Here is a 19,135-nt window from a genome sequence, read left to right as displayed (position 1 = left end):
GCTCCCCAGGCTGTGGCAGGTTGGGAGCAGGTTAAGGAGGTTGGGGAACATAGGCAGTTGTTTGTCCACTTGCTGAGGCTCATGACAGAGCAACTTCTTATTGCATGACTTATTTATTGGCATGATGGCTTTTTAGTCAGTTCCCCTTTAACCCCTCCCCCCCCCCCCCCTTACCTTTACTTTTTAGCCTGGTTTTGCCTATCTCTGAATGAAGACAGGTGATGATTAGCTGCCCTTTTATCAGCTGGCATATTTGGCATTATAGAGAACATGGTACAAAACAACTGTTCATTTAAGTTTCTATATCTGTCACAAAAGGTTTTTCAGGTTCCACATGTCAAAAATGATAGGTTACCAAGGAAAAGCTTGGGGAAAAAAAAAGACATTCACTTTTTCCAGTATACACAATTTTAATAACAAAACTTTCTTGTATAGTACACTGTTAACTATCTCCCTCAAGGCCCCCCCCCCCCCCCCCCCCCGCCTGCCCCGTGTAATAGTATTTTCTCTCCCAACCCACTTGCGGCCCCCCCCCCCCCCCCCCCATGGCTCTTAAGGTGATTAAACACAATGTGTTTGGATTGTACTTTTGGTTTCCAATCTGTGTTGATAGAAAGGTTCAAAAACATTCCATAGATGAAACTTTTAAAAAAATTACCAAGGAAGGATAGGTTAGTTGAAGGAAGCAGATGTTTCCAAATGTTTACAATAATAGTATGAAAGCTTAAACCGTCATTTTCTGTTGTTTGTTTTTTTGCCTTAAATTATTGGCCTTATCACCCTTGTCTTTTTCTAGTTGAAGCACTAACCAATAAGATATGAAAAGCATGTCTCAAAACAGATTTTTGAGACAAGTCTGTCACTGTATTGCTCTATTAGGAAAATGGTCATATAAGTCAGCTTCTAAAATTATTCTTCCAAATTTTATTTTGATAGCTACACTTTAGAGGGAGAACAGAGCACTTATAGCCCTCTCCCCTCCCCGACTCTGTGTAGGAAGTATAGAAAATGAAATGCCTTTTTTCAATTTTAGGATTCAGACTTGGTGTTACATGGGGCTCATTTTTATTGGAAAGATGGAATCTTGCTCTTGGTGACTAGCATCAGAATAAGCAGATGGATTTTAATAATTAGTGGAGTTGGGAAGTTTAGTCAGTTCCATTCATTAAATTGGTACAGAAATTAACTTAGGCACATTAAGAAATTACATGTGTTAGTACAGATTTTTGGCTTAAAAATTAGTATCTTTGCTATTCGATGTTGGCAGTGGGTATTCTCTCTGAATTGTGTGTGAATTTGCAAATTTGTCAGCCCACTCTCATTTTATAAAAGTGATTGAAATCCCTGGCAAACTACAGAAATGAATATAAATGATTCCAAACTAGCTCTTGATTACTAGGTGGGTACAGTATATAACCTTCTTTAGCTTTTCTTTTTCCAGAGATTTAATTATTTTTCTAGTTCTAGATAAGTGGTCATTTTCCTCTAATCTTGAAAATGGGGGAGGGAAAAACGGGGTTGGTGGGAAGAGGAGGCTGAGGAAGATAAAACTAAACCAAAAAACAAAAGCTCTAACATTGGGTTAGCAGGATCTGCAGTGTAGCTGCGATGCTCTTCCACTCTAGCCAGTTGGTAAAGAGAGCACATATAACTAACAGTCTCACCTTCAAATCTGTGCTGATACTGAAACACAAAAAGACCAAAATTAAATGGAATACTGCCCTCAATAGGCAATTCAAAAGGGAAGTTGGTGCTTTAATGAAGAGGGGACATGCTGGTTGGCATTGTTACTTGTTTTTTTCAGAGAGCATTACCAAAAAAAAAAGAAGAAGAAGAAAATATGCAGGGCAAAAAATCAGTTATTTTTCATCTTGAAAGTATGCCTGGGTGGCCTTGGTTCTGCTGTTCCCTGAATTACTAAATGGCTTGCTTTTCCAATTTGCTTTTCTACATACATTAAGAATTTTGCTGATTAATGGTCCATTTTACTAACTGTAATCTTTAGGATTAATGTGGAGATTCCTAGCCAATATTTCTCACCCTTCTACTCACAGTTTCAATTAATTTGGTGTGGTGGAAATGATAGAAAATACTTTTTTGCTATTCTTGAGGGCTAATGGAATCTTGTGTGTTCAGGACAGAATATTGTGACAAAGCTTTTCTCTGACAAATGGCCATGGTTTGCCTGATAAATGAGTTGGTAAATTTTACCTGTGGAGCTCTCATTTGTAATGGGGGTTTCAGATCCAGCCCTGAAGGGAAGTGGTGAGCTGTGCTCTGTGCCATTAAATCAGCTTTTGTCTCTGTCCAGGCAGGCCTAAGATCTGGTTTAACAAGAAACGAAATGCTCACTGCTCAAGATCACCTGAACTTTACGGACAGAGACTTTGCAACCTAATTCACCCACCTTATGAAATTCAGAGAATACATTTTTACCATAATATGTGATCTTGTCAGCATTTTACTGAGACATGTTTTTGTGTTTTTTGTTTTTTTGAAATGTAGACAGACACCCCTCTCTTTAGTTTTAAAAAGAAAAAAAATTACAATTAAACCTCATAGGTTAAACTGTAGTCTTAACATGTTTTCAGTTTAGTCCAGGGAAGAAAACATATGCCTTGAATGAGAAATATCATGTTTTAATGGTCATATTAAGGAAAAGGTAACTGTCTTCTTTTATGGTAGTGGTTTTCTCTAAGGATTTTCGCTTTTTTCACATACAGTTGTAAATGTCAGTTGTAAAAATGTTCATTCTTCTAGAATCAAGTCAGTAGTCTAATGTCTTGGGTTTTGCTGCTACATAAACTTTGTTTATGGAAAAATTCTGTGTGAATTGGTAACTTGCATCTGAATCTTAAATATGTTATAGTTTCTCCATAGACATCATAATTGAAGAAACGCAATACATGTGGTTCTTTTTCACATGAAAAGTGTGGCATCACTATCATTTGTTAATTGTGGAATGTTTATATTAACACTAGGGGACCTCCTCCTCCTCATTTCAGCTGTAGGTCATGGGACCTTCCCTGTAGATAGTGTACAGCTACCCATTTGCCTCACTCTTGGCTGCCTCTTAACCAGCTAACCCGTTTCTGTGAGTCAGATTTCAAAATGCTGCCTTTCCCTTTCCTCTCCCTCCCCTCCATGCCACCTTTGAGTTACCATTGCGTGGCTGTATAAGCATGTAGTTGGTGTTTTACCGTAAAGAGGTTTGCTCGGTAATCTGTTGTTTCTTTCACTTGGAAAGGAACTGCTCTTATAATGTGACTGTGTATCCTTATTAAAATGCCAGGTTTTAGAATATAATATTTAGAAAGTGATTTTTAATGTTCCTCTATAATATATATTCTATTAAGAATCATTGTTATGCCTGTTGCTAATTATTTTTGATTTGGATCTGAGGTGTGAGGATTAGGAAGAAAACGGAAGAAAGAGTTTAAACCTCTTTGTAAGGCAACTTTGATCATGACAGTTGAGAAAGGGAGAGAATGTGTGTGCTTTCAAACTAAAGGGAGCAGGTCCTAGGATTAAGTTGACTCAGTTTCTCTCTTTTCTCTCCAAAATAATTTCTAAATCTTTTTTCACATATAAATGTAAATATAGGATTTAGTAAACTAATAAGTAAAATGGTAATGTAATACTAGTTTAAAATAATTGTCTAAAAATGCCACAAAAGGTCAACATGTTCATTATAAGTTAAACTAGAGCTGTATGATACAAAGTCAGTGTAATCATTTAGTATTGAATTCATTGTAATGAGACCTTTTCCACATTCACTTGGATTTATTGTTTAAATATATTAAAGAGTTACTCAGCTTATTAGAATTACATAAAGGGTTCTAATTTCATGATGTGGACTTTGATAATATCTATTAACCCAGGCAAAAACTCTGGAATAAGAGTGTTTAATATTTACCAGTCTTTAGCATAATGAAATTCTACTTCCCACACTGGCAGTAAATTGTAAATTTAAGTAAATACCAAATTATCATACAAGAGAACTTTGCTAAGTCTCCTTTTAAGCAACAAGCCAATGGTGGTACTTGGGATGGAAAGCAATGATCAAACAGGTATTGATTCATATATTTTTCTGCTCAGTACCTTCTTTCCAAACTGTTTTCAGTAGGAAAAAAAAATAGCTTATGTTTACACTCACTAGTATATAATCGCATACATGAAATGCCTTAATTTGAAGTAAGCATTTTTAGACTTTCCAACAAGATTGCAAATTAATGTGAGCATTGCTTCATTTAACACTTAAAATATGGTTTCATAAAAAAAAATTAAAAACACTTCAACACTTCAAAAACTTAAGTCTCCACTTGGTTTTGAAAATTAGGCTTAATGTCACCATTGTTAAAAATTAGATATTTAGCCCCTACTATGTAAAATAGGTTACTTATCTGATGTAATTTTTGATGGTAGGTAGATATTATACTTCACATTCTTTGTATGGCAGTTGCTGACACTTGCACTGTCCATAACCATTAATGATGATGAAGGGTCCTTCATGGGTGGGTTCATATTCATTATACGGTCCTTGGTCTGACATGTTTGACATATGGAGTCGTGTTTGGGATCGGAGCTGCCTGTGGTTCTGAATCATTGAGCACTGTCTAATTCTTCTTAAAGTGGGAGGGCAGCACTTCCTGGAGATGAACACTATAAAAATAATAAAAAAGAAAGAAAACAATAAAGCCATTGTTCCTGTAATTACCCGCTGAGTGAAGATGGCATTGTCTGGTTCGGGAAAGTGTTCCTCAGTAGTAACTGCTGTGCCTGCAGTAGTTGGGATTTCTTTGTCTCCCACATAGTAACTTGATGAGCTTATTCTTTTTGTATATTCAGTGGTTGGATCTCTATAAGTTGTAGCCATGGCTGTGATGACAGTGGTTGATAAATTCCAGCAGAGCTGAAATCCATGGACTGCATCTAGTATATCCTCTCCTTGGGTGTGGTCAGGACTGTGGCATAAGATGGAATGCTCCCACCGACCTTGGAAATTGCCCAGCCAGGAGGCCAAAGCACATATTCTAGGGCTGCATTCCCACAGATTGCCAGAGAGGCCAACAGTTGTGAGGGATCTCAGGGAATTTAAGATCTTGGAATCCAGGCTGTTTAACTTGTTGTTATCCATTAGGAGTATTTTAAGATTAGGCATTATTTCAAACACTGTCAGATCGATGGCTTTGATTTCATTTCCAGTCAGGTCTAGCTTTTCTAAAGTGCCCCAGGTCCATTCCATCCCACATGTCAAGTTGCTGATTTTGTTCCATTGTAAGAAGAGCGTGTGCAGACTACTTAGACGTAGGAAATGAGCAAAATTAATCTTCGTCAGCTGGTTGTGCTCTAGGTGAAGCTCTCTCAGTTTGATTAATCCCGCAAATCCATTTCGAGCCAAACTTCGCAAACGGTTTGTGCTCAAATCTAGAAACTCCAGACTACGACAGTCCCAGAACAAGCGTACTGGGATAGTCCGCAGGGAGTTGGACCGTAAATGCAAGGTCTGCAGCTTCCGAAGGCCATAGAAGAGCTCTGGGTGCAGAGATGACAGCTGATTAAAAGACAGGTCCAAATTTTGCAGATTAATCAGTTGGGTAAAAGTTGTATTTGGCAAGTAAAATATTTTGTTGGAGCTTAAGATTAATTCCTTAAGTTTATATAGTCCTTGAAAAGCATCTTCTTTTACTGTTGAAATTTGATTGTGGTCTAAGTGGAGCCAGGTAAGTTGACTGAAGCTGGCAAATTGATCCCTTTCAAGCTCTGTGATGTGATTGTGCCTCAGGGAAAGGCCCAGAGAGCCCTTGTCTGTGGCGTTTGGCACTGAGTGGAAGCCCTGAGAGTCGCAGTAGAAGAGCTGCTTCTCGCAGCGGCATTTAGGTGGACACGCCATTCCCAAGGCAGGCAGCATTTTTAAAACCATACTCATTGCATATATTGCTGCCAGCATAGGGGCCCCTAATGGCCACTTGAAATGTAAGCCTGCAGAATATAATTTAAGGAAAACAAGAAGATAGGATATATTTTAGCAGAACGTATGAGCTATTAAGAAATGAACATAACAATATGGTGAAATATTTCACTGCATATAACTTATTTTTCATTTGCTGCAGAAAAATTAACCTTGTTAGTATGACTGGAACAAAACTTAAACCGTTAAGAAGATAAAACATAGCCTGTTATCATCAATATATGCTTTTACTTAAAACTCAGGATCCAAAAATGTGACAGCGATTCCCCTCATAAAATGTGAATTCAGTGGTTTATTTTAAAAAGCGTGATTTGTTGCTGACTGTACAAGGCATATAAATGCATGGACTTACCCATTCTTCTGAGCACATTGGAGGCTGCATTCAGTCGCGGTTGTTAGACTCAACGCAGTGAGTCTGTAAAAGGCTCTAACATGCAGGAGCCTTTGACCAGTTTCCTGTTTTCTATGTCCCAGGCTTTCTGAGTAAAATGTAATCCAGCAGGGTGAGTTGTTTTTTTCCTTAGGATATTCTTCTCAATAGCGTTGGTTTCATTTTTCGTGACCACTCTGTTTCCTTAAATCGCTTCTGAATATAAGTTATTAATTTCGTCCTCCTCTAATTGCTCAGCTGGTTAATCAAAGCATCAGTCTTTGCTTTCTGCAGCTGTTAGTTCTCTCGGTCTTAACTTGTTGATGGCAGATGGGCGGCTTGTTGCAGAGAAGAGCTCCTGGAGCAGCATGAGTGCATTTACTGAAAAGCTTTTCCGAGAAACGGCACAAGAATGGATTTGCTTATGTGCTGCGACCACACAGAACTGTATATAGGCTGACGTCACCGGGTGACGTGTCTTTTGTTTGGGTTTTCCAGAAGCTTTACTGTTATAAAGCACGATGCTTTGTAACAGTATCGGGTCGTTGTAAGACCCCCGATTACAATAAAGCAAGAAAGAAGAACTCCTGACTTAAAAACATGGTATTTCTTCAGTGTAGGAGCAGCAGTGGGGTTGTAATAAAGACTGCATTCAAGAAGACCCGTCTGAACAGTGAGTTGGGTTAGCAGAGAGATGGTTTTATTGCCTGTGAGAGCCAGTGTCAGACTGCCGATTCTGCATAGAAAGATCATGTAAATGGTCAGGAGCCTGCAGGATTTATGAAGTGCTGATCTAACGCCAGCTTATGCAAGTTATTGCCCGTTGCTCTGGTAGTTTGGGAAGCTACTCAATCACCTTGTTGTCATGCTTGGTTAAAATAGAAGTACGACTACAATTTGCTTTCAGTGTGTTGGTAAACTAGATATGTGGGTTTGGCTTCTTTGTCACTAAGAGCTTAACACCACAAACCAAGAATAAAGGGTGGAAAAGCTTGCAAAGCATTTGATTATTTTGTTCTTTGAGACTTTCAGAGAAACTCTAATTTAAAAGATTTCTCCTCTGTACTATTTTATAATAATGTTTTATCACAGGAGAAAAGGGTAGGTTGATACAGTCATTTAATACTGCATGCCCTAAGCCTTAACAGTTGAACAGAAATGATTTAGGAAAAGTGATACAGCATGGCTGAATCTAACACAATCCCTTGTATTTACCTCAGAATCTTAACCTATTCCTTCAACTGAAAGCCTCCCGTGATGCTGGGATTGGGCCATTGTGGTACTCAAATAATAGAACATTTATTTGCACACTTAATAGCTCCTACTGGCACACTTAACAACTGACTTTAAGTGTTTTAACTTGACCTAACTCTATCTTCTTGCTGTTGAATAGTGTCGTCACTTTTCAGCACTTGGTTATGAATGTACAGCTCCATGTTTAGTGTTGTGAAAGCTATTTTAGCATCAAGTCAGGGTCATGTTTTCAGGCCTGACAAAGGTACGTCCTGTTACACATTTTACCTAACTGATTTAGCCTTCCATGCCAATTTCTCTTATATCATTGGCACGTACCCTTATTGCAGTGGTTCTCAACCTTCTGGCCCTTTAAATACAGTTCCTCATGTTGTGACCCAACCATAAAATTATTTTCGTTGCTACTTCATAACTGTAATGTTGCTACTGTTATGAATCGTAATGTAAATATCTGATATGCAGGATGGTCTTAGGCGACCCCTGTGAAAGGGTCATTCGACCGCCAAAGGGGTCGCGACCCACAGGTTGAGAACCGCTGCCTTATTGGGTCTTGTTTCACACCTGAAGGCAGAAATCTCAAAACTACCCATGTTGTCTGTGAAACATCATTGGCCTGTTGGCTTCCACGGCCTTCATCCTATGGGCATGTCTAAAAAGTCATTGTTTTAAGGGGCATAGATTCTGTGTTGGTGGTACTGGAGTAAGAACTGGAAGACTTCACGGCTACTTCCTTGGGGCCCTGTGTAAAGGTATTGTGAAAATGTAGCAACTGCAGATCTGTAGTTTTAGAAGCAGACCCCAAGACGGTATTAGAAGTATGAGTTTTGTTAGGGAAAATGCCTGGGAAGTATAAAGAAAGAGAGAAGAGCCCTAACCGGTTTGGCTCAGTGGATAGAGCGTTGGCCTGCGGACTCAAGCGTCCCAGGTTCGATTCCAATCAAGGGCATGTACCTTGGTTGTGGGCACATCCCCAGTAGGGAGTGTGCAGGAGGCAGCTGATCGATGTTTCTCTCTCATCGATGTTTCTAACTCTCTATCCCTCTCCCTTCCTCTCTGTAAAAAACCAATAAAAAATATTTTTTTTAAAAAAGAAAGAAGACATCAGGGCTGGTAGAGTCTTCAGACCACAGGGCAGGTCTGACATCTCTGAAAGCAGAGGAGTAGGAAAGATTGGACAGGTAGGGTTTTAGACGACAGTTTCCCCAGGCCAAAGAGAAGTCCTCAAACCAAAGTTGCCCATGAGTGGAACCCCACATTCTCAGGAATGAGCCCACATTAGAACTCCTATCATTTTCCTGCTTCCTGGTTAAGAAACAGAGGAGAGTTCCTGTTAGACTTCAAGGATGCTCAAGACTAACCTTGAGCCTTTCCATAGTCTCTCTCTCTATAGGCTAAAAGTTCTTAACCTAGGTTCATAGACTGTCTTGTGGAATTTTGTAGCTTTTACATTTTTCTGTGAATGAGCTTTAATCAGATTCTTAGAGGGTCTGTGACCTTAGATTTCAAAGTTACTGTTCTGCAGGAACTTGATCCCAAAACTTCCACTGGGGGAATCTGATAAAGGTGGTCTCTTTAATTTACTTTTTTAAGAAAAAAAAGCTCTTGAGATACTGTAAATGTCTGCATTGAAGTCAGCCACCCTTTGATGGGGAAAAAAAAAACACACCAAAAAAACCTTTGCCAGGCAGGAGGAGCTGGATTAAATTCTTCCCTGAAGTAACCACTTTAGTTCCATATGGAGAAAAGCATTAGAGTCAATTGGATTAGAGCAACCATGATTAGGAATGAGTTATATATGAAAATTTAGAAAAAAAATAATCTCCTTCCTTTTAGACTCTTGGTTCTCCTTTCTGCTCTCTAGGTCACTCAGCCTACATCTTATATACTAAAAAATGGGAAATACTTAAATTATATTATCCCAGTACAGTTATTACAGATTTATGTGCAACAGAAATTGCCCAGAGAAGCACCAATGGAATCACAGCTAATTATTTTTTATGCATGTGGAAAAGAGGGCAGTAATATGGTATCACAGTGCCCAGAGTGCACAATTCCTTCTAGGTCACCAGCCGTCTTGTTCATTTGCCCTCTCTTTGGATTCAAAAGATTCAGGCAGTGGAACCAAAGAAAATAATAGTGCATGTCTCAAAATTGGTGGAGCACACAGTTCCCATTGATGGAATTTTGTATTATTACTATTATTATTATTATTTATTTATTTTTAAAATATATTTTTATTGATTTCAGAGAGGAAGTGGGAAGGAAAGACAGGTGGAAACATCAATGATGAGAGAGAATCATTGATTGGCTGCCTCCTGCACGCCCCCCACTGCCTTTACCTTACTGATTTAGCTTACTGTTCGTGCCTTTGACCGGAATCGAACCTGGGAACCTTCAGTCCACAGGCAGATGCTCTATCCACTGAGCCAAATTGGCTAGGGCTGGAATTTTGTATTATTTTTTGATCTTTACCTTTCTTTAGCAAAGAGAACTAAACAGAAACTCATGTTCTTCCTGAATTAAATTTTTTCTTGGTTTCATTTTAGAACAGCTTTATTCTGCATACATATATCTTTGACTGAAAGTGGCAGTACAACCTCTGGAAGGTACTATTCATATCATCTGTTTAAATTTTCATTACTTTAGTAGTTCATGACAAGGCAAAGGAGCAGTAAAATCTAACCTGACCATTTCTAAATGTGTTTAAGCAGATTAAGTGAGTTAAGCAGCAGGGCTTTCGTGCTCCTAGTTACTGGCATTCCTCATTGTGAAAGTTTGCTTTTAATATGTGTTGATGATTAGGGAGAATTATTTCTCCACTTAGAGAGCACATGTACAGAAATATACATGGAATCACTTATTCTTTTGTGGTAGAGACGGAGCTTGATTTTACTTTATACTGAAAGATCAAATGTTTTGTTAATCATGCCCAACTCCAAAAATTGTCATATCCCAGCACCAGAGGTCTTGCATAGAGGTGATCTGGAAAGTATGTTAAAATAAATATTGTTGGCCCAACTGGTGTGGCTCAGTTGGTTGAGCGTCATCCCATGCACTGAGGGTTTCTGGTTCAATTTCAGGTCAGGGCATACACCTGGATTGCCGGCTCAATCCCTAATAGGCACACTGGAGGCAGCTGGTCAGTGTTTCTCATCAATGTTTTTATCTCTCTCTCTTCCTCCCCTTTCCTCTCTTTCTAAAAAATCAATAAAAACATATTCAAACAAACAAACAAATCTTGTTGGGTCCTGGTCAGGTAACTCAGTAGGTTAGAGCATCGTCTCGATAAGCCAGGAGTGGGGAACCTTTTTTCTGCCAAGGACCATTTGGATATTTATAACATCATTTGCAGGCCATACAAAATTATCCTGCTATACGTAAAAATTAGCCTGCTATACGTTGCTGTAAAAAAGAAGGAACTCTTACCATTTGCAACAGCATGGATGGGCCTGGAGAACATTATGCTAAGCAAAATAAGCCAGTCGGAGAAAGATAAATACCACATGATCTCACTCATATGTGGGATATAATGAACAACACATACTGATGAACAAAAATAGGTCCAGAGACAAAGAAACACTGAACAGACCGTCCAACCTTAGAGAGAAGGCCGGGGGTGGGGGGGTGTGGGGGTAAGAGATCAACCAAAGGACTTGTATGCATGCATATTAGCATAACCCAGTGATGGTGAACCTTTCGAGCTCGGCATGTCAGCATTTTGAAAAACCCTAACTTAACTCTGGTGCCGTGTCACATATAGAAATTTTTTGATATTTGCAACCATAGTAAAACAAAGACTTATATTTTTGATATTTATTTTATATATTTAAATGCCATTTAACAAAGAAAAATCAACCAAAAAAATTAGTTCGCGTGTCATAGGTTCGCCATCACTGGCATAACCAATGGACACGGACACTGGGGCGGTGGGGGCTTGTCCCAGGGGGTGGGAGTGGCAGGGAGGGTGTCAATTGGGGAAAAAGGAGACATATGTAATACTTTAAACAATAAAAAAAAGTTAGCCTGATATAGTTGGTCAAACATTTAATTAACTCACGCCTAATGACTTGACAGGGCCATACCAAATGATTTCTTAGGTTTTATATGACCCATGGGCCAGACGTTTCCCACCTGAATGATAAGCCAAAGTTCCGGGTTTGATCCCTTGTCAGGGCACATACAAGAATTAACCAGTGAATGCATAAATAAGTGTAACAACAAATCAATGCTTCTCTCTCCCTTCCTTTCTCTAAAATAATCATCAACAACAATACCTTGTTGCTACCAGTCTTGATCACCATCTGGAAGATATCTTTGCATTTCAGAAGTGATAGTCTTTAGGGTGGAGGCCCTAAGATTTTTTTAAAATAGGATTTTTTTGATTTTTTAGAGAGAGAGGGAAGGGAAAAGGATAGAGAGTTAGAAACATCGATGAGAAAGAACCATAATTGATCAGCTGCCTTCCGCACACCCCTTACTGGGGATTGAACCCGAAACCAGGCATGTACCCTGACCAGGAATCGAACTGGTGACCTCTTGGTTCCTGGGTTGACACCCAACCAATGAGCCACACCGGCCAGGCAGAGGCCCTAGATTTTATGGATCTGAGTACATTCCTTGCTAAGAACCTTTTGGGATTCTTGGTTGGCAACTTCCTACTTGGGCCTGTATAGTATCAAGGCCTATATTAGAGGAAGTGGATTTTACTAGCCTTTACTTTTTTGGAGGGAGGAGGGAAAGAGGATGGGAGAAGATTATGGTAAATCCTGGAATTGTTCACTGCTTTTGAACATGCATGCATTTGGAGGCAAATGTGTATCTTCTTATAAATTTTTTATTTGCTCTTTAAAAACAGGAAAAATTACTGGGTTTTGGTGCTAAACACTAACTTGTTATCTTTGAAAGAAACGGAATCTATCTGACTGAAGCACATAGAATATGTAAGGATTAATGGCTTTACTAATCTGTCATGTTGGAGGTGGGCTCAAGAGTAGTTGATAGTCCCAGGTAGAGCTAGAGGATCTAAGAGCATTCAAAATTCTAGGCTCCTAGTGTTTTGTTTGTTTTTTAAAAATAAATCTTTATTATTGAAAGTATTACATAGGTCCCCTTTTCCCCCCCCCCATTGCCCTCTACTACCCCCTTCCCCCTAAGCCTTCATCACCCTATTGTCTGTGTCTATGGGTTATGCATATCTATAATAATAAAAGTGTAACATGCTAATTAGACCCAGCGTCCTTCCAGATGAAGCCGGGGCTTCGAGGGAAGCCCGGGTCCTGGGTGCCTGCAGGCAGCTAGAGGGAAGCCCGGGTCCTGGGGTGCCAGAGGGAAGCCGATGCCGGCAGCCAGGGGAAGGAAGGCCTACTTTTGCACGAATTTCATGCATCGGGCCTCTAGTATACATATAAGTTCATTGGTTGATCTCCCCCCCACTCGCCACCCCCCCCATCCTCCCATCTAAGGTTTGATAGTCTGTTTGATGCTTCTATGTTTCTGGGTCTATTTTTGTTCATCAGTTTATGTTTTTCATTATATTTCACATATGAGTGAGATCATGTAATACTTATCTTCCTCTAACTGGCTTATTTCGCTTAGCATAATGCTCTCTAGGTCCATCCATGCTGTTGCAATGGTAAGAGTTTTCTTTTTCTACAGCTGCATAGTATTCCATTGTATAGATGTACTACAGTTTTTTAATCTTCTCATCTGCTGGTGGGCACTTAGGCTGTTTCTAAATGATAGCTATTGTAAATTGTGCTGATAGGAATATAGGGGTGCATATATTCTTTCTGATGGGTGTTTCTGAGTTCTTGGGATATATTCTATAACTGAGGTCACTGGGTCAAATGGTAGTTCCATTTTTAATTTTTTGAGGAATCTCCAAACTGTTTTCCACAGAGGCTGCACTAGTTTGTATTCCCACCAGCAGTGCACGTGGGCTCCCTTTTCTCCACATCCTTGCCAACACTTGTCGTTTGTTGATTTGTTGATGATAGCCATTCTAACAGATGTGAGGTGGTACCTCATTGTCCTTTTGATTTGCATCTCTCAGATGATCAGTGACTTTGAGCACTTTTTCATATGCCTTTTGGCCTTCTGTATTCCATTTTGGAGAAGTGTCTACTTAGGTCCTATGCCCATTTTAGGCTCCTAGAGTTCTGTTGTGGTCACAGGGGACCACTGTTGAGTGTAAGTAAATATGGTATATCAGTGTTGCTGGGAATCTTTTCCTTCAAAAGCCTTTAAAAAGAAGACTCCCCATATTAGGCTCCCAGAATCCTCCCACCACCCTTTATTTGTTGTTAATCCTCACCCAAGGATATTTTCTCCATTGCCTTCCAAACAGAGTGGAAGGGAGAGGGAGAGTCAGAGAGAGAGAAGCATCAATGTGAGAGAGACACAGTGATTGGTTGCCTCCTGCATACACCCTAACTGGGGCTGGGGATTGAGCCTGCAACTGAAGTATGTGCCCTTGATGAATCGAACCAGGGACCCTTTGGTCCATGGATCATCTCTCCAACCACTGAGCCAAACGGGCTAGGGCCAGAACCCCCGTGTGTTTTTTTTTGTTTGTTTGTTTTTAAATTGTATTTCCTGTTCCCATCTCAATCCTTGAATGATTTTAATTTTTAAAAGTCCTTTTGTTCTTTGGTTAGTATAACTGAGAAAGCAGTAGGAACAGTGATGATTACACTAGTGATAGTGTGTGTTTCTTTTGATGCTGCAACTTAAAAAGTTTGCGGTTTCTTTCATTCTCTTTTTTGGTTGAACTATTTGAATCTTACATATGTCCCCTTCCCCTGCTGCCCCCCATTGACTCCTTCTAACCCCCCCTAACCCTGTTCCCCTACCCCAGGCCTTTGCCACCCTATTGTCTGTATCCATGGGTTATGCATACAAGTTCTTTGTCAAATCTCAGAGGGAAGAGATCAACCAGTCTGAGGTTCTAGTTTTGGAGGCATGTGCTTCTGGTATTCGTTGTTCTTGGGATGTTGCTGTGTTAGGATCATGTGACAGCCTAATTCTGCAGTGCTAGCCTTGTATTCTGTGCCCGTGCCTAGGTAGTTTGTCAATAAATTTGAGAATGATGCACCTGAGTCGGATATTAGGTGAAGGAAAACCTTCACAGAAGTTTGGGGAGAGGTACATTTAAACCATGAAAATCCTTTATTTCTCGCACCATAGGCATAAAACCAAACCGAACAGACTTGAATTCTTGATTAACGCACAGACTGATAGAAATTTATATTGTCAAGCCTTTTACTTACTCTTGTTTCCAATGGCTTCATCATGTTCATGTTTTCCTCTTCCTCTGTGCGAGTCAGGCTGCTTCTTTTTTTTTCTTTAAATTCTGAAATGCAGCCAAGTTTGTATTTGCCCTTCCTGTTTTTCCCTCTCTACAATTTGAGTAGCTTTCTATTTATATTTGTTTCCTCCTGTCTACATAGATGGCCACAGGCCATATACAAAGCCATTTGCACAGGATAGAATTAAGAGTAAGATACACATTCATATTTTCTTGAAGAATCCCTTTCAATTTAGAGGGCTTTTTGACCCAATTGGCTAAATTTAAAAGGGTAAATTTGCATGTATATTGGCTAGATGCTAGCAAGTCTTGGTTGCTGAAGCTTGGAAATGTCATTCCCTCAGAACCATCTTAATGCACTCTGGGGTAGAGGGACAAGTGACATGTGCTAAGGCAAGCAAAAAATATTCAACATGTGATGTCATCAGTGCAGAGAAAATCAATAAGAAAAACTTGGCCCAAAGAGAGAAAGATCATTTCTTATTATGAAAGGCTATATAGCAGCATGTAACATGATGGCTGCGGTTTATCCCCATATTGCTGAAATGTGGCTTGCGCTCCTGTGGTAGCTGATTCTGTCCTGCTGCTTGTTTCATGTGGGAGCAGGGTGAGAGGTTCTGTCTGTCTGTCTAATGGCTTTATAGTTTTTACCCAAGTGTGTTTGTAGATATGAGTTTGTAGCCAAGACTGCAGTTTTCTCCTTATATGGCTATACTATGCTTTCTCAAAGGGTAAGAGATTCTTCTTTATTACTGCTGCATAGTATTCCATGGTATTAACATACCACATCTTTTTCATCCACTCACCTACTGATGGGCACTTGGGCTATTTCCAGATCTTAGCTATTGGATATTGTCCTGCTATGTACATAGGATTACATACATTCTTTCTGTTTTTTGTTTGTTTTTTTAAATTAAATTTCAGATACCTTTCCCTGAAATCCTGGTATTTGATCTTTGAGATTGTCAGAAATTAATTATACTTGTCACATTCTTTTCTTACTAATGGCTATGAATAAATCATAGTTTATTCCTGCAGGTAGACATTCTCATACCTGAATCACTTTTGTTTTGCTTTAAATATGGAACGCTTCATGAATTTGTGTCATCCTTATGCATAGGCCATGCTAATCTTTTCTATATTGTACCAATTTTAATACATGTGTTGGTGAAGTGAGCACCAAATCAGTTTTGTTGAAACTCTTATTTTTTACCCACTATTATTAGTGGACTACTTAATTTTATTGGCAACACAGGAATATTGCGGGGAAAGGAAAGGAATGTGACCCTGACTAGATTTGATAGCGACCAAATCAATTTATCACTTACATTTCAACTTTTAAGTCTCCTTTTTGTCCTCTGCAAACCTATATCCCTCAGTATCCCTTCTCTTTTCCAGCAGTCCATTAGAAGTGGGGCAGAGGGACAAGTGTCATTGTTCCCACTTAACAGATGGGGGATAAGAGAGAAAGCGAGTAACAAACATATATAAAAATGCACTCAGAAAACAAAACCATGTCTCCCCATCCCCAACCAGTCATTTGCTGTTATGGTTTATGTACTAATGACATATCCATACCAGAATGTCTTGAGGGCACCCAAAGGTAGAAAACTGGGTTAAATTCCTTTGCCTGTTTGTCTCTCTCCTGTGATTACTATGTATTTTACAGAAAGAGCCACATTTTTTGGTTGGGCATTTTATAAGGAAAAACTTTTGACATACTTCATAGTTTAACCTCGCAGATGTCTTATTGAATATTTCTAAGCACATGGCTAGCTCTATCAAGGATAATTGCCTTTGTCCCTTTTCTTTCTGTTACCATCTATTTTGATTCTGTGCAGCACAACTGCATTAAGCTTAACCTTGAATTAAGAAAAAATATGGCTGAAATAATCTCACAGAACATTCTTGTTCAAGTTCCATAATATTCATTATTAAGTTTGACCCACCATGGTACATCTTAGTTTTAAAATTCGTTTTTCACATTGTTTTAGTGCTGGGTGCCAACTTTAATATTTTGACATTTTTCAAATCTCAGAGGTCATCAAAATCAGATGTAACCTGTTCTAGCTTGCATTTCAAGAAGAGCTGGTTTGTTAATGAAATTTGTGTATGCTCAACCTTGAATTAAAATATAAATTTAATTTTTCAAGTGGAACTTTTAAGTGACAGTCTTGTCTTGTTCCTTGGCTTTTCTTATTTTGATAAAACTCCCTCAATTCCCATCATCAGATGATGTGAAGCCTAAGAGTTGTAAGGTTATGTTTTTATGAACAAAGCCAAATGATCCCCTGTGTCCCCTCCCCCCCTTACTTCCCCTCAGTGTATTTTCTAACTTTGGGCTAAAAAATGTTGACTGTTTTTTCAATGTTAATTTGAACATAAATAGCTATTGACTATCATTAAATTTTTTGTGAATCACTAAAAGGAGCATTTCTTTATTTTTTTTTCCAGGCTGGACGTAAAGAAAGAAGTGATGCACTCAATTCTGCAATAGATAAAATGACCAAGAAGACCAGGGACCTGCGTAGACAGGTAAGCTAAAGAAAGTACCGATTGCTTTCCCAAGTTCTATCTCTGTCTGTTTTGTTGCTCATAAGCTTCTAAATGGCTAATCAAATGTCTTGGGGACCTGGACTAATATGGTCCCACTGGGATGGACTGCATAAATTAGCTGTAGTGTAAAAAGGATATACAAATAAGAAAATCAATTTAAAATGACTTGGGAACTGAAAATACCCTGAAGGATCTTGTGATACTCACATATTAGTAAATACAGAAATTCTAGTTATTTTCTGACTTGCTCAATTCTAATTACACACTCACAGTTCCTTTAGATCCTTGGTGGAGATATATTTCCAGGATACATACAGTGGGTATAGAGGAAAGAACTTCTTATTTAAAGTTAAATAATTCCATTAACATTTTGGAATCAAATTAACTTTTACTCTTTAAAATGATAAGGTTAAATTTATAGAAGATGTTTGATGTGATTTCAGTCTTCTTGAACTTGTAGAGACTTGTTTTGTGTCCTAACATGTGGTCTATCTTTGTGAATGATCCATGTGCACTTGAGAAGAATGTATATTCTGTTGCGTTGGGGTGAAATGTTCTATAAATGTCAATTAAATCCATCTGATCCAGTGTGTTCTTTAGAGTCTCTGTTTCCTTGTTAAGTTTTTGCCTGAAAGATCTATCCAGTGAAGTCAGAGGGGTGTTAAGTCCCCTACTATCACTGTATTGTTGTCAACCTCTCCATTAAAGTCCTCTAGAAGTTTTTCATATATTTAAGTGCATATATGTTTACCAGGGTTATGTCCTCTTGTTGGATCAACCATTTTAGTATTATGTAGGGACCTTTGTTGTCTCTTGTGATGGCCTTCATTTTAAAGTTTATTTTGTTGGATATGAATATTGCTACTTCAGCTTTTTTTTCTTTTCCATTTGCATAGAAATTTTTTTCCCATCTCTTCACTCTCAACCTGTGTGTGTCTTTTGTTTTGAGGTGGGTCTCTTGTAGATAGCATATAGTTGGGTCATGTTTTTGTATCCATTCAGCTACCCTACACCTTTTGATTGGAGCATTTAGTCCACTTACATTTAGGGTTATTATTGAGAGATACTTATTTATTACCATTTTAATTCTGTATGGCTAGGTTTCTCCCTGTTTCTTCTTCTCATTACAGCAATCCCTTTAGCATTTCTTATAATCCTGGCTTGGTGGTGATGTACCTTTATCCTTTTTTTTTGACTGGGAAGTTCTTTATTTGACTATTTTGAATGATAGCCTTGCTGGATATAGTAATCTTGGTCTCAGATCTTGTTTTCCATTACCTTGAGTACTTCATGCCATTCCCTTCTAATGTAGAAGTTTCTGATGAGAAATCAGGCGTCAGCCTTATGGGAACTCCTTTGTAGGTAACAGTTTTCTTTTCTCTTGCTGCCTTTAAGATTCTCTCTTTGTCTTTAATTTTTGGCATTTTAATTATGTGACTGGGTGTGGGCCTGTTTGGGTTGTTCTTGTTTGGGGTTCTCTGTGCCTCCTGAACTTGTATACTTTTTCCTTTGCCAGGTTAGAGAAGTTTTCTGCCATTATTTCTTCAGATACCTTCTCTCTTCCTTTCTTCCTCTTCTGGCACACCTACTATTCTAATATTGTTACATTTCACATTGTCCCAAGCTGTTTTCCTGTTTTTATAATTGGTTTTTCTTTTTGGTTTTCTGATTGAGTGAT

General features: G+C 38.8%; 2 protein-coding genes and 1 non-coding gene across 5 annotated transcripts in view; 1 reads left to right on the top strand and 2 right to left on the bottom strand.

Annotated features, from left to right (window-relative positions):
* CTNNA1 (catenin alpha 1) overlaps positions 1-19,135 on the top strand; it is a 174,967-nt gene that overhangs the window by 110,571 nt on the left and 45,261 nt on the right. For all 3 annotated transcript variants that reach the window (XM_070414893.1, XM_070414892.1, XM_070414894.1), the window contains one exon: positions 17,356-17,436. In XM_070414893.1, the coding sequence (XP_070270994.1) occupies positions 17,356-17,436 (81 nt within the window). The remainder of the gene's footprint in view (positions 1-17,355; positions 17,437-19,135) is intronic.
* On the bottom strand, positions 552-6,740 carry LRRTM2 (leucine rich repeat transmembrane neuronal 2). Its single transcript, XM_070414891.1, has 2 exons — positions 6,324-6,740; positions 552-5,982 (listed from the first exon to the last, which is right to left on the bottom strand). Exons 1-2 carry the CDS (start codon positions 6,325-6,327, stop codon positions 4,433-4,435), a joined length of 1,554 nt encoding a protein of 517 aa, XP_070270992.1. The 5' UTR covers positions 6,328-6,740; the 3' UTR covers positions 552-4,432.
* Positions 15,977-16,081, bottom strand: LOC139011834 (U6 spliceosomal RNA). The gene has a single exon (XR_011471664.1). It is a non-coding gene; the product is annotated as a U6 spliceosomal RNA (small nuclear RNA).

This window comes from Myotis yumanensis, unplaced genomic scaffold, assembly GCF_028538775.1.
Source record: "Myotis yumanensis isolate MYYU_CA2020_CCGP unplaced genomic scaffold, mMyoYum1.0.hap1 SCAF_5, whole genome shotgun sequence".
NCBI classification, from domain to species: domain Eukaryota; kingdom Metazoa; phylum Chordata; class Mammalia; order Chiroptera; family Vespertilionidae; genus Myotis; species Myotis yumanensis.
The sequence above is the reverse complement of the archived record's forward strand: the minus strand, read 5'-3'. Positions and strand labels throughout refer to the sequence as shown.